The sequence below is a fragment of the Coffea eugenioides genome, chromosome 2 (assembly GCF_003713205.1).
Source record: "Coffea eugenioides isolate CCC68of chromosome 2, Ceug_1.0, whole genome shotgun sequence".
Lineage (NCBI taxonomy): Eukaryota > Viridiplantae > Streptophyta > Magnoliopsida > Gentianales > Rubiaceae > Coffea > Coffea eugenioides.
The window spans coordinates 26,721,189-26,737,064 of NC_040036.1; the positions used below are offsets into that span (position 1 = coordinate 26,721,189).

Genomic DNA, 15,876 nt, shown 5'->3' on the forward strand with positions numbered 1-15,876 from the left:
GCAGATGCTTTACTGGGTATTGTATAGTACAGCAGAAAATTTAGATGGTTCCTTTTTCTGGGTTTTTATTTTTCATTTTGAGGCATCATATTTTGATTATACACCTCTTTTTTTAAAATATGATTACCTCAGAAGAAGAATTGGCTGTAAGGAAGCTTTTTTACCTGTTGTATTTTCTCATTGTTTCTTCAATATACCTTGAAATGACAGACTCTAAGAGTGTATTTGCAAAAATAAATGATTATTTGGAATTTTTTTGAAATAATTACAATAATATTTTTTACAATGTAATATATTTGAAATAAAAAAAGTTGTATAAAAAAAAGTTAACCAAAAAACGTATTCATGATGCAAGTAAAAAATGGTCAATCTAAAGAAATTCAGTTCCAAAATATCACAATTGAATATTTTTATTTCGCTAAAGTAATTCATGGCAATGATTAGCCATTGAGAAGGATTGTATCCCATTGCTTGCAAGTAATTAAGGTGGTTAAGGTAAATTTTTGGAGAATTTTTAAGAACTTACGGACTATTTAGGCGAGGTGCAACCGCTAGCTCATTTGTTCTAGGTGGTAGTGGGTAAGCTGAGATTTTAGTCTAATTTTGTTAAGGACTACGCACTACATGGACGTACTAGTTCAAGGTATTGACAGTTAAGGTGACATCTTAGAGATTTTGGAAGTATTTGTGGGTGAGAAACGAGACTTCATAAAGATCCGCCAAACTTAAAATGCGGAAAAACCACTTATTGTGTTGCATACCTCAAATATGGCTTTTTATATATGTAGAGAAAAAGAAGGATGAGCGAAAGACAAAACTAAATTTGATAGGGATAATTTTAGAGACTTCCCTCGAGGTTTTTGATAATTTCACTGACCTTTCTTGAGATTCGTAAAATTACACTAACCTCTCTTGAGATTAAGGTTTTGGTAACAAAATTAGTCCAAGTCAGAAAAGATACCATTAAAGAGGTACTTTGAGAAGAGAGATGAAACTTTTATTTCACAAATACCCTTTATATTTGTATACAAATACCCTTTTTATTTCATATATTAATAAAAGTAAGAGAAGGTAAACGTAAATAGCAAAGAACTAAAAGTAAGTAGCAACTGACTTTCTCTTCAAAGATGGACCAACAACTAGTGCATTGGATTACAATGACTATTTTTTTTAAATCTTTGCCATTTTGCATATAAAGGCAACATGAAGCATTAAAATGGATCTCATTTTCACTTGAAGCAGCAAAATTTAGAGGTGGGAAAATAGTAGTTTTGTGTGGATTTCACAAGCTAAAGGTGAAATATAGGGGCAAAAACTATGGCCTTGTCAAGCTATAAGAGGAAATCATGAAATTCAACCACATCCTTTATCATCAAAAACAAATATTACAAGTATAATTGCAAGATAATTGTGAAGACTTTTTAGAGTGAAAAAAAATCTTCACAAATTACTATTTGACGTATCAAATTTTGAGAGTGAATAAACATTTGGTATATCAATTGGTACCATTTAGTAATTGCAGGTTACTACTCATCATTAAAGAAATCCCCAATAGCTATTTTTGTTAATTAGTTACTAACAATTAATTTAATTAGCACCCTAATTACTTAATTTCCAGATATTGGTTTTCAATAAGACGTAATATCTTAGGATGTATAAGTAATTTTCTTCCTATGTGATGTAAACAATTGGACCCACAATTCTATATTGCAAACCTCAAGGGAGGCCAATGAAATTGTCAAAAACCGTAGGGGAGATTTCTGAAATTATCCCAATTTGATATGCAAACCAGAATTGAAGAAAATTTTCTTCACATTCGACAAAATGCCCTACACTTTTGTATTTGACAAGCTTAATCTTATAGAAAAAATCGTGTGCATCACTATTCTAGCCCAATATTAAATTTTAGAAAACTACTTGAAATATTCTGGGATATGATAAGAATCCTAATATTGCAGAAGTACCGTTTAATAGTAAATTTAATTTAGGGGACAGGGACAAAACACAATCCGAAGCTTCGGGCTACTCATATAATTTTTTCACTTAAAGTAAGACTACACACAAATTAGTTTATTTGTTGTTTTCATAAATAATTAAACAGATACTATAACATTTATTAATAACAAATTTGTACTATAACAAATTAGTAATTTAAAGGTACTAGTCCTTGCAGTGTCATAGCAGTGAGCTAGTTGAGTTCTCAAATCTCGACTTGATGTCAGCCCCTCCCATAATTCATTAATGTAGGAATTTCCAAGTTTTTGGAGTCACCATAAAAAGTGAAAGGGCAGGTGAATTCGTGGAACATGTGTATATTACCCTACGCATTTTTTTTTTAGGTGTACATATATTTTATTATGGTAATATATACAAATACTAGTCAAATCAAATTTTGGTTGCTTGAATTTGAATTTTTGCTAATGTGAAGGCTCCAAACTCCAACGATGGCAGCTGGTTTTGGACGCGTTGAAATTCACACATTGCATATTTGTATCCAGAGATGAGAGTTATTCGATATATTTTCATTATTTCTGTTGTTAAGTGAACAAAAATGCGTCATGAGCATGCTAAAACAATTTTGGGATCAAGAAAAATTTATGAAAATTAACTTAATATTTTCCAATGAGGGGATACTGTTAAGTTAATCTTCGCATATGGCAAAAAGTGTTATTTTCTTTATGAGTAAATCTTATATATACTGACGGTGTATACACTATCACGGTTAGATATATGACACGTACGCAAAATTTGAGTTTCAAATCCAAATTCGGATAATTAGCCAACTACATCATTTAAATCTGATCTGACCAAATTGGCATTCGAGGGTTTAAATTCGATTGTCGTAAAAATCAATTAGGGGAACCAAATCAATCTGCAGTCCAGACGCTGAGCATGAGTAAAACAACAATACATAAAGAAAATTCAAGTCCGGCTACATTAATTATTCGAGATCTCAAGATTTAAAGATCTTAAATTTTAATTTTTCTTTCTTTTCTCCACTTCTTGAATTCTATGTTTCTCTTGCTAAAAAACAGTTCTTTAATTATTCGAAAAGAAGGGGAAATTTTTCGTACTTGTGTTTTATGCCCTCTATATATAGAGGCACACAGACCTGTGGTTACATCATGGTTTTACAGCAAAAAAAAAAAAAAACAGACATAATCTTAGAATATAGCTATTGAAGAATACTACAAGAACGGGATAAAATCAGAAGGGGACAGAGCATTGAGAATAGCTTAATATATTAGCCAAAGTGAATAATGTCAGGGCAGTCCCTTTTTTTTTTTAGTGTCTGGGTTGTTAGTAATCCACTCGAATATGGGCATCAATTATTGCTTCTGCATCATCAATGTCTTTCCACCAAGATTGTCCATCTTTACTATATAAGTATGTCAGAATATGGGCATAAGCTTGGCTTCAAAACGGAAAAAAAAACATTAGTATATATACCATTTCCCTACTAACCATTTTAGAAGTCCCTTTTTTCCTTTTTTTTTTTTTTTGTTGGGGGTAACCTCTTTAGAACTCTCTAATGTACAAAAACAATAGGCAGGTACTATGAAGTCTATGTTGTAAAGTAAATAAAAAGAAAATAAACAAGCCTTTTCTACGGGCTTGAAGTTTATTTATGATTTTTTTTAATATATAAATAACAAGCATATATATTCCAATAAGCATCTCCATCAATACTAACACTAAAATTAAAGTTTTATTACAAAATGCTTTCTTTCTAATTGTAGTGGTTAAGACCTAAGAGAGAAAGAAAAAAATTAAGATAAAATTATCTTGGTGGTTAAGGTGAGATAATGGTGTCTAACAATGAAATAAAAGGGGTGTTTTGAAACATTAAATAAAACAATGTAAGCTAGTACTTAACAAACTTATCCTGAAAACAATAATTGTTGGGGGTCGATCTCAACAAGCTTCCACGTACTAGACTTGTAAGGCATAAAGTCTGAAGGAATGAGGCTGTATCTTGGAGCCATTCCGATGCATAAATCAGGCAGTGTATAGAGTAAAAAAAAAGTAGAGAATCAACACTTAAAAAGTGGGATGCAAACAATTATAGAGTAAGTTTTTTATACATTGTATATTTTTTTAATATTAGCAGGTTTAAATCATATCACGTAACATGAATTTAAACTTAAAATTTAAATCATATGTATATGTATATATTTATAATGATTAGTTAAAAAATCACTACACTGTCAATACATAAAAAGTTATTCCATAATTATAAACTCAAAAAAAAAGGGAAGAAAAAAAGAAAAAAATTAATACCAATGATGATAACTCAGCATGGCATGTGTCCAAACTTATAACAATAATACCACTAATAACAAAAGATGCAGCCCATTTGCTTATCTGCCGATATTCCAACCAACTGCTCCACCGAATATTTGAACCATTAATTATGCAATCCTCAATAATTATCTTCTTTTTTTCTTTTTGGCTACATCTGATTCTTGTGTTTATTGCCAAATTAGTTTAATACTTGAATTTTCTGAACCCTGATCCGAAAATAATCCAGCCAACGACTTCATCAGCCTTTATGAGAGCATATGTAATTACGTTTAGAAATTTTTGCCTTTTCAAACATCTCCTCCTAAATGCAGGAACCTCTGAGGTTTCATAGTAAATTTCAAAATATTCTAAATGTTACTTTAAAAATTCATACTTTCAAGGTGAAGTTACGGTTATATTTTCACGGGTGTTATTTGTTTTAATATCATTTTAATACTATTTGCGTTACCTCAACATGTTTAACTTCAACGAATGAAATGGAAATGAAGTTATACAAAAGAACTACTAATTTTGGTGTCAAAAATCCTTTTTTTTTCCATCTTTGGCAGTGTTTCAAACTTATTTTGGTTTGAAAGCATTTTGTTGAGATTTGATTTTCGAACACGACGGTAAATGAAATATCACCAAAAGTTGATAATCATATTGATTTTGTTACATTAAAACGATCGATGTAGATATATTTTTATTTTACACACTTGCTCCATAGCAACAAAAGGTAATTTTTTGGAATAACGTACTTAATGTTAATAAGAAAACATGACTTTAGACAACTAGTATTATCAGCCCAAATAGAAAACATGACTTTGTTGAGTTGCATATACTAAAGAAGAAGACATCTCTTCTCTGTGTTGACTACTTACTAATAGAGTTGTAGATAATTATCTCTTTTCTATATTTTCTGGGGGTGAGAAGGGCGTGGGTGGGGTGAGAGGGTAAAAAAAAAATAATCTTATTACAATGTTTTACAAATGACACCTAAAATTGTATTTACAACGATATAAGAGCAATAATATTATTATTACATTCTTTTTTTGGATGGAGTTAACTTTTCTACTAACATTTTACCAATCTTCTCAGGGGGCAAAGTGCATGTTTTCAAGGTTAAAGATAATAAAGTGTAATTACTACTAACATTTAGAATAAAATAGTTGTATCCTTGTCTCTTTTTCTTTACATTTCAATCCTATAGCTGTCCGAATTTGCCCTTAAATTTGGACAAAATTAGAAATTTTGGAGATCGAATTTGTTTTGATCGAAACATTAGTCAGGAGTTCGTTCATTTGTCACATAAGTTAAATATTGAGGACTAATTCCTGATTAAAAATACTAATGATCGACCATGTCCATGTTTTAAATACTTCACTTGGTTTCTTTGAATCTCTGAGATTTTGTTTTCAATTGGCTATAAAACTTCGTGAAATGTTTGTTTTACTCTTTGAGTCCCTTTTTTTCTGGTTCTTCTTATTGACAAAGGGAAATTGCAACTCAATTCTGAGATTTATATTCTGTGTGTGCCACTAATTTGGCTAACAAAACAGAAGTAGAGAACTGTGGAGATTGTTTGATTGAAGAAAATGATGTATGTATACATGGATGGTTTTTTTTTCAATACCTTGTAAACATATATGGACAAACTGATTTCTGTTGAGATTGGTACCCCATTCAAGATAGTCATCAGCATTCTTTTCTACATAGGCACGCAAGTGACATTTCCGTGGCAAATTAGCAAAGATGCTTTTACATACCTTATCTCCTTGAAGTTTGAACAGAACCCAGAATAATTCTGTATAAATAAGCCAATTTTCATGGTTCAGGACAAGTAGAAGAATTTTGATAACCTGTTCAGCCTAAAGAGAAAAAAGATGATGAAAGGCATAACTTGTTCAGTCCTGTTCATGGTGGCCTCAGTCCTAATCATGGTGCAGGCAGGGCAGGGCATGAGTCTGACATGTGGTCAAGTGGACACATTACTGGCTCCATGCATACCTTATCTCACACATGGCGGTGAACCGGGACCGGAATGTTGCAACGGCGTGAGAAGCACAAAGGCTTTGGCTCAAAACACAGAGGACAAGAGGCAAGTCTGCATGTGTGTAAAAGAAGCTGCCAACCGCTATGCAAACCTTGAAGATGACGCTGTGCAAGCCCTACCGGTCAAGTGTGGCGTTGACGTGGACATTCCTGTCTCTCGGAAAATAAATTGTGATGTGTGAGTTTCTAGTTTCTTTTATGTTTTCTTGTGATTTTCTGATCTAGAGAGCCCAAATAATCTGATGCTGCTAGTTGGCGTGCATTCATAAGTTTAAGGCAATTAAGGCCTTTGTTCTCGGTTGATTTAGATTTTACAAAATCTGATTATAGAGAATAATCAGAATCAGCCAAAGCTACTCTTTGGATGATTTATAGATTTTAGCTTTTTTGGGTCATTAGAAAATCTACAATCAAAATACAAAAACAACCGAGAACGTCACAAAAAAAAACTGATTATCCAAGATCAGAATCTATAATCAGTTAAAATAATCAATCGAGAACAAAGCCTAAATACCAACAGCTGCTTTGTATTCACGAGTTTGTTTGCATTGAGTGAAAGTAGTATTATAGACACCATGATCTCATCACAAGCATGTTAAAAAGTCTTAGATGTTACCCTCTATCGGCTGAGAAAATCTCGTGAGCTTCTATAGATTAAAGGGTGGATGTGCCAAAAATTTTAGAGTTAAGGGAAGAGAATAAATAAGTATTCTTGTTATCACATGAACTTCCACTGTACTATTTATTACTCATGCAACCTTCGGTGCTAATCACTTCTTCATTTTTTATTTTTTTTAAAAATTTTGGATGCGTGCAGCATCAACTGAAATGATGGGGGAGAAATGAACAGGAGGCTCTTGGACGTTTTTCAATCTCTGCCTTATTTTGCCCGTTTGGAGAATAAAGAATTCCATGGGTTTGAGACCAAGATGTGTAATAATCTAGTATCTAGTGGGATGCAAGTTTGGTTATGGATATTCTTTTCTTTTCTACTAAATAAATAAGGATGCATTTACACAACGAACTCGTCCTTACATGGTGAAATTTATAGTCATGTATGTGTCATGTTTCCTCCTCCTAGGCCCTTCTATGTCTTTGCATATATCTTAAAAGTAAGATGTCATCAACCCCTTTATATATTTTGGAAGAAAAACCTGTCAATTTTCCACCTCCGGGAATATTTGTTTTCCACGTTAAAACTTATCTTTTCCAATAATAATTCAAAATTTTCTAAGTTTAGCTATGCTTTATTTCGTCATCTTCTCAAAGATTAAACAAATACCTTCCTCGTCATTGTGATCCACGAGGCATGGCCCATGAGAGCTAGTCAATAGAAACTCAATGTTTTTATTTTGGTAGAAAAATCCAACACTATCCATGTGTTCAATTTTTTTCTCTCTTTCAATTGGAAAAATTAGTTCTGAATACAGCACAGGAAGTTTCTCCTCTTGTCACCACGCATGGAGCCGCGTAGCGACTCGTGCACATAATCGGGACATTATTCATGGGTTTGAAGAAGTTTCTCTTCAATTGGAAAAATCCAACTACACCCACAAATTAAAAAGACATTATTATTATTGCACCAAGAGAAGAAAGACAGAGGAGGTAACTTCTGAATCGGAAACAACATAAGACGGATAAAAGCAATTGATGCCAATAGAATGATTAAAACTTGGAAGAACTTGCAGATACCAATCCACTAATCAGTTTTCCTTTCATCTTAGGATGAGAATGAAAACGTGCATTCTCAGATCCTGGGCCATATATTGCACTGCAGCAGCCAGCTACTTCCACAACTGTATAGGTAAAACTCAGGCACCACTACAATCCTAATATCTCTTCTGTTGAAATCAAAAGGGCAATCAACGCCAGCAAATACTTTTAGCCGCATCACCATATCTGACTTTCTTGTCGCGAACTCGAGATGTAAATGACAGGTTCAAATTCAACCTAAGCTACTCAACATCTGGGTCCAAATGATTTACCCAATACATTTTCCAAGAGGCAACACTAACATCAAAAAGCATCAAAGGTGTCTTGTCAGCCATGTAACAAAAAGCTTGCTTGTCGCCTGACCGGTATGACCAGTGATTCTCGTCTTTTCTTCACCCCATAGGATGTCGCCTCCTGCACATTTTCAGGAAATTTTTAAAAAATGAAAACAGTCGATCCATTATATAGCAAGTCAGGGACAAATATTACAGATTACAAACCCGTTTGCACCACCCTCTCCTAAGTCCAAGCATAAACCAATCAAATGATTGAGAATAGTAGTCTCGAGACTAGAGAATGTAGGTGCAAATTCATTGGTGCCCCGAGTGGACCGGTACTCAAAAGTTCAAAGCAGCAATGGAAAACCCCTTTATGGGGCAAAACCAACTTAAAGAAGAAAAAGCTATGGCAGTTACCTCTTAGGCCGTCCTCGATCTTCCTCATAGTCCATCATTCCACCTTCAGAGTAGATCTCCTCGTGCCCTCGGAAGTCAATGTCGGCCTGCTTACAGTTTTTAACTTCTGCCACAACGTAAGTAAGACACATCGACAAACATATCCCAGTGCATGGAAATATATTCGGAAGAGACGCTGCTTAGAACTACAGCAATTTGATGATTTTGGCTCAAAACACAAGTCATTTCCATGCAGCAGGGTAAGACAAATGAAATAATCTCACTTCAGGTGTAACTTTAAAAGATCCTAACATGTCTTGTTTTGTTAGGAAAAGAATAGAGGGAAACAAGAAACTGAGAAAAGAACCAAATTTACCAGTCTTGACCACTTTGAAATAAATTGACGTACGGAGAAGCCAGAATAAGCAAACCGAAGCAACAGTAATGTTTAGGTCCCTTGGCATAAACTATGTTAAGTGAATCTAATGGCATCAAAACATAGCATATAGCTAAAACTCCAAAATTCTAAAAGCCTCCTCCACGTCCCCTCCAAGAAGCTCAATAAAAAGACCATGACTAGGAAAAGAGATAAACAACTTCCACCACCTTCCTATTCAGATAACAGTTGTACGGGCTCCAAGAAGTTCAGCAAGTAAAACTCGGACCAAATTTGAACATGCGACTAAACAAAACTCTCTCTCTCTCTCTCCCCCCCCCCTCTTGATCCATGTGATTTTGTTCTAACAATTACTTCTTAAAAGCCAAACATCTTGTTGTAACAATTAAAGAAATCATTCTGTTGTCTTTTTTTAAAAGCAATAATAAAATGGAATGACATGGTTATGTTGGAATGGAAATCTTAAGGATAATTAGAGCTAAACTTCAATTAACTGACCTTCAGGGATTTCTTTACTTCTTCGACTTTTTCTTCAACTTCTTTACCATGCTTCTTGTCCAACTCACTCATGGTATCTGCCCATTTAATCTTCTCCTGAATGGAGACAAGTAAGTTGTCCGATGTCACCAACCTGTGTTTTTCATTATACCAACAAAAAAAAAAAAAAAACTTTAATAAGCAAGTTGAAAATTTCGCTTGCCACAATAATCCATAACTTACAGATTATCATATTTCTATTCTCTTTTAATAAACTACTACTTACTTTCATAAAATGGATGTGCAGGACCTACAAATATGTTTTAATTTTCAGAATTCAATTTATGTCTTATGGCCCAACAAGTTTCCCAAAACCTACAAATGTAATCTTCCAAATTATCACAAAAAGTCAAATATGGATCACAGTCAACTTAAACAACGGTTAAGCCATTAGAATTTAGGGTAAATCACACTTTGCCCCCGTGAACTTTAGGGGTAGTCACATTTTTCCACCCTCAACCTTAAAAATATAAACTTCACCCCCCATGAGGACTAGTCAAAGTTAGAAATTTAAAAAAGATAAAAAAAAGTGAATGCAATGACATTATTGCCCCTCTATTTATGATTATATTTATAACTTTGTATTCTATCCCTTTTATTGCAAAATATATACATCTTCTCTATGGTATCTGCTATACAAAAAATTAAATTTATAAAAGCTTAAAAAAATTTTATGTTCAGTTTATTATTCTTAAAAGGTTTCCCGTAGAATCGATGTTCACTTTTATATATACTTTGTTCAAGTTATTAGACTTTAAATAAAACAATTAAGATAAATAACAAAGTACTAACAATAAACAGAGTTAGCAAATTTTTGGAAAAGTAAGGCAACATTAAACTCGTTATTTTTTGGAAACTAGTATTTTTTATATTTGTTTATGTAAACTGTTAAATAATATTATTGTCATTTTTTATTTGTCAAATGAATCAAACATTAAATACTTAACCAAAATTGTTAAAAAGGGCTGATATGCCTTATTTTTCAACTTAAAGGAGGAAAATAGAGATTAAGTCAAGCATTACATTTTTTCTGGGGAAGAAAAGGACAATCATAATAAACCATATGAATAATTTTGACAATAAAGGGCAACGGTGTCATAACACTCACTTCTTTTTTATGGAGTTCAGATTTTCAAGGTTGACTAGTCTTCGTTGGGGTGAAGTGTATATTTTTAAGGTTTGAGGTTGGTAAAGTATGTCCCCTCAAAGTTCAGGATGGTAAAGTATTATTAACCCCAGATTTTATATGGTAATCACAGGCAATGCTCAGTAAATCCGTCCAATACAAAGTAAACACAATTAACAAAATGTTAGGCAGTCACGCCCCCATAAGCTCTCATTGCAGAGAAAACCTTTCCTTCAGGAACCAGATATCCAAGAAAGTAACAGTTAAACTCCGTATATACTTACAAAACCTTTACATATTCCAACTAAAACTTCAGGAAGTAGGCAGATAACCTTGATAGGAGGAGTAATTTGATTGGCATAATAGAAGTGGCTCATGGTTCAAGAACCAGACAAGCTAGTCCTCTATAGTACAGAAGTTTTGATACATAAACTGTGATACACATCTAACACTTGACAAGAATACAAGTAGAAACTAAGTAAAATCAGAGCAGCATATACCAACAAATGCTTGCAAAGTCAAGGCAACAGTATCCGTAACAATGAACAATTAAAAAGAGAATATTACCAATTACTCAATGTCTCTATCATATTCCCCAGTTGACCAGGTCGGAGATCCCTCCCTGCTGCAAACTGAACCTGCAATAACCACCAAACAGATTATTGATCCAATCATCAAAACATTAAAAATTAAATAATAGAAGTCGAACAAGGTTGAGAATCATCAAACCTCAAAGCATCTCCGCAACTGATCCAACTTTCCCCTAACTATGCCCTGTCCACCACAAAAGTTACCAAGTAAAGGGTTACGGAACAAAAACCAAAATTACAGCACATCAATCCTTCATTAATTTTAATGTAATGCAATGGTAGAAAACAATCCCAACAAATCATGGTATGAACCGTATATATGCCGAAAGGCTTCAAAGATAAACTGTCATGTCTTATGGTCTTACACTGGTTTCTTGAAAAAGAATGTTATATTACTTGTTCCCAACGAAATGATGAGGGAGGTGAAAGCAGTACACATACCACATACATGCACTCATTAATCAAAAAATCTTCAAGTTCACGCACATTTGAAACATCCAACTCCTGCATAAGACCTTCATAGGGGAGTACCTATCATCAGAAAAAGAGATAGAGAGCAATCAGAGACTGTAAACAATTATAAAAGACCACAATGTAGAAAACAATAACATAGGGACCTATTTCTGGTTTGTTTGTAAATAAAGAATTAATGATGCTATACAAAACAACAAAAGCAACAGCAATGATTAGAAGTGCTAAAAAAGCTTTAGAGTCTTCTATCTTGGGAATCCCCTTGGAAGAATCAGCTTATGCACCTGCATTGTATTATCCTCCAAACTATGTTAAAGTAGAACAAGAAAACACCTGTCTAACTTTGTTACCTGGAGGCATAAGAAACACCAAAAGAGAGAACCAAAACAACAAACTAGACAGAAAGTTGAATTGACCACAAAATACATCAAAGATTCTATATTAGTCACAATAGATGAATGACCAGCATTACAATACCAAAAAACAACAAAAGGTGTCACAAAAAAAGAAAAAAGGGAAGGGTTTCCTTGTCGCATAAGAACATCCTGTCCCTCAACAAGTTTGCAGCACACATAAGTCCCTTATGGCTTCAATCTGTTTATATAAATAGGATAAATCACCATCGGCTCTTCCAAGTTCCAATAGTAAACCTATTCAGCTAGCAACTATCAAATAGAAAAATACTTCAAAACAGAACGAGTTTTCTACTACTAATAGTAAGAACAAACTCCCAACTATTACCATTCTTCGTGCTTATTCGAAAGATTAAAAAATTTTGAGGCAATATACCTTGTTTGACTTTAAAGAATTTTGAGGCAATATACCTTGTTTGTCTCAGCCAGAGTAAGCACTGTGAGCTGTTTTAATTTGAGTACTTGATCAGGTAATAAGTGCGGAAGCCGGTCAGCAACACCTACAAAATGCATGCACATTTTCCAATAATAACATCACTAAAAGAGGCAAAGATTTTTTTCCATGCATCTAAGTAGATGACCACAAGCCAATACAATCAGGTTCTAATCAGATCTCAAAGACATATAAAAGACCTGCGGTGTCCAACAAATAGCTTTCAAAAAGTAACATGCAATACAGTCATTCGAATATTACCGCATTCCGATAACATTTTCCAGCTTCCAACATTCAAATTATGAACCAGATCACCATCACAGTGGGCGTAGAAAATTTAACCAGCTATAAATCTCCTCTGAGATACTAAATAACTAGCAAGGAGCAATAAATTGTTTCCCATCATCCCTGATTGTGTTTCATTTCCTTAATTGCAATATAAAAGATAATGTCAGACAAAAGCCAACATCTCACATAATTTGAGAAGATTTTGTGCAGTTTAACTCTTAGTGCCATCTCGCTATATCTAATTTCTCTTGACATTAACCATAACCAACCCACTCAAAGAAACGTTGAAGGCAACACAATACTCAGAATTACAAGAAACAGGGACTTCAAGAGATGGAGAACTGCTACCAAAAAGAAAAAGTACATCAGAAGCGAAGTACACGATGATCATGAGTGCTTACTCTTGTATTCACTCCATGTTCCGTGGGCAAACAACCGAAGCAACTCTAGATACACAGAATGCTCTGTTCCCTGAAGCTGTATGAAGCACCAGCAAATCAGAATGTTCACCAAAGAAAATGTCAAAGTGTTTTTAGAACACAAAATTAATAGAAACAAAAGAGTTCAGACGCGACAAATTGGTTTTCACACAGAGAACATGCATCATCCAAAACGGCCATATCTCAAAAACTAAGCCCTGGTACACCATAGCGGTATTTCATAATAGCCAAGGAAAGTCAATAATTTGAGTGCAGAAATACGCATGAATAGGAGCTGGGAGCTGAGCCCTTCAGCTTTCGTCACAGTGGGCACTCACAGATTTATTGCCTAGACACGTGCTAAAACATAGTCATTTCTGAAGGCCAATTTGTTCTGAAAAATGCCTTCTTTTGATTCTATATGCTTCTCCATGTTTTATGTCCTCTAAACTGTCGCAGTTCACTTGGAAAACAAAACTCATAATTCAAAAACTTCAAGTGCAAAACCAGAAACCATATATATGAATATAATTAAACCAAGATTAAAACTTGCCCTAAACGACATTAGGTCTCCCTTTATATAAATGTTTTGACCCTACTGCCAATTCTAACATGGCACGTGAAGAAACTAACAGACCACGTTTGTACGGAACCCAATTCTCTTAAAAGCCCACGACAGGGGCAGGACCAAAATTGTCTCTCTTACACTCCCTCAACTTAACCCAATAAATAACCATACAATACTTCAGCAACATCATACAGTCCGGATATACTTGTACATCTTTGTATGCAAACATACAATACTTCCGTGAGATAGAGATCATCAGGACATACTTACACATCTTCGTACTTATGTGCAAAATATTCAAGCGGAGACTGAACAAATTTCAAGCATATTGACAAAATAAAAAGCCAACAGGTGTACTAATTAATCAGGAAACAAGAATTAAGACAAAGAACACGCATTGAAAAAACATCAAATTAGTTTGAGAGACATTCTAAAAATTTACTGAAGCACAATTCCACGAAGTGCAACAACGGAAGGGGAAAAAAAAGGTCAGCACATAAAAAGGTCATCTGATTTTAAAAAAAAAAAAAAACAACAAATAACCAAAAAAAATACTACAACAGGTTGCCGTCTGATTCCACAAATAAACATATAATTGTACGCGAATGGAGCGGGTAGGGCACAATTGGAGACCTCAAGAACAGTGGGAACGGATAGAATCTCGGAGAAGGCGAAGAGAGAAGGATGCGACGTCGCCTCGGTGATGACGGAAGCAAGTGCCGGCCCTTTCTGATTCGAAGCTTGTTTAACAAAACAATCGATGTGCTCGGCTTGCTTTTGTTCAATATCCATCTTCTTCGATTTCTATTTCGACAAAAATATATATATATTTATACGTATTAAAAACTAAAATCTTCCCTCTGCAATCTGTATTAATAATAATCTATTTCCAGAGGAAAGATTTAGGGTTTCTTTTTTCTTTCCTCAGAGAATTTTGGGTTTCCCCGAACGAAACAAAGGTTTTGGGTAAATCAATAAATACTGAATTTGGTGGAGGCCCTGGAGGGTTTTGCCTTTTCGGCTTCATAGATACATGGTTACAGCGTACTTGTATCGGCCGGGAAGACAGGTTAAAACTTGGGCCGGAGGTTTTCTTCAGTCCTGTAATTTATAATGCTACACTTCAGCTCAGCTCTATCATTACTCTAATTTTATTTTAGGTTTAGTTTTTTTATATTGTATATTGGGCTACGTGCATGCTGTGTCATTTCTTTCAATAATCTGAAAGTGTATGATATTAAATGTATGCCGCATCATTTTTTGAATTTAAATTTACATTCAATTTTGTAATATACATCTAAATATGTAAGTGTATGCATTGTAAATGCATAAAATATTTATTTCGTCAATATATATATATTATTAGTGTATAAAATAATTACTTTTAATTTTTCAGAATTTTTAAACATAATGTACGGATGATCAGTTGTATACTTAACCTAATGGTCAACTCACAAATTGGTTGTTAATGAATTTTATTAGGATATCCTATGAATGGTGAAACTTTCATTTGGGGAGAGACAAAACCATTTATGAAATTTTTTTAAAAAAAATTAGTCCCTAAAAAAAATATCAATTTTTTATTAATTTTTTTTTTTTACAGTTGCTGGAGGTTTTGTTTTAGAAATATGGACGAAAGAATTGTATTTTATACACCAAACTTTACACTTACAAAAGAATTGTTTTTATGCACTAAACTTTGTATATTATTGCATAATAAAATTTTGAGAAGGTAAAATTTATAGCCTCCACAAATGATCCATTAATTTTAAGATTTTTTTTTTTACCAAAACAGAGTAGAATATATAATTGTGGTGCAAATTTCAAAATACATTAAAAAAAAGCTTCTAACTCTTACTTTCAATTGTGATTAGTATTTATAGAATCTTTCGCATTTTTTACCTTTTTTTT

General features: G+C 33.6%; 2 protein-coding genes across 3 annotated transcripts; one reads left to right on the top strand and one right to left on the bottom strand.

The window, feature by feature from the left end:
• Positions 1-6,168: 6,168 nt before the first annotated feature.
• On the top strand, positions 6,169-7,269 carry LOC113764167 (non-specific lipid-transfer protein A-like). The gene is made up of 2 exons (XM_027308249.1): positions 6,169-6,514; positions 7,154-7,269. Exons 1-2 carry the CDS (start codon positions 6,171-6,173, stop codon positions 7,161-7,163), a joined length of 354 nt encoding a protein of 117 aa, XP_027164050.1. The 5' UTR covers positions 6,169-6,170; the 3' UTR covers positions 7,164-7,269.
• Positions 7,270-7,893: 624 nt separating this feature from the next.
• On the bottom strand, positions 7,894-15,086 carry LOC113763074 (COP9 signalosome complex subunit 7). 2 transcript variants are annotated; one of them, XM_027306769.1, is made up of 9 exons: positions 14,599-15,086; positions 13,380-13,455; positions 12,669-12,757; positions 11,815-11,904; positions 11,513-11,557; positions 11,351-11,421; positions 9,619-9,751; positions 8,745-8,830; positions 7,894-8,463 (listed from the first exon to the last, which is right to left on the bottom strand). In XM_027306769.1, the coding sequence occupies exons 1-9, from the start codon at positions 14,755-14,757 to the stop codon at positions 8,442-8,444; spliced, it is 771 nt and encodes a 256-aa protein (XP_027162570.1). In that variant the 5' UTR covers positions 14,758-15,086; the 3' UTR covers positions 7,894-8,441. The 2 variants fall into 2 exon arrangements, with proteins under 2 accessions (XP_027162570.1, XP_027162572.1); XM_027306771.1 differs by having other exon boundaries at positions 8,745-8,850.
• Positions 15,087-15,876: the final 790 nt, after the last annotated feature.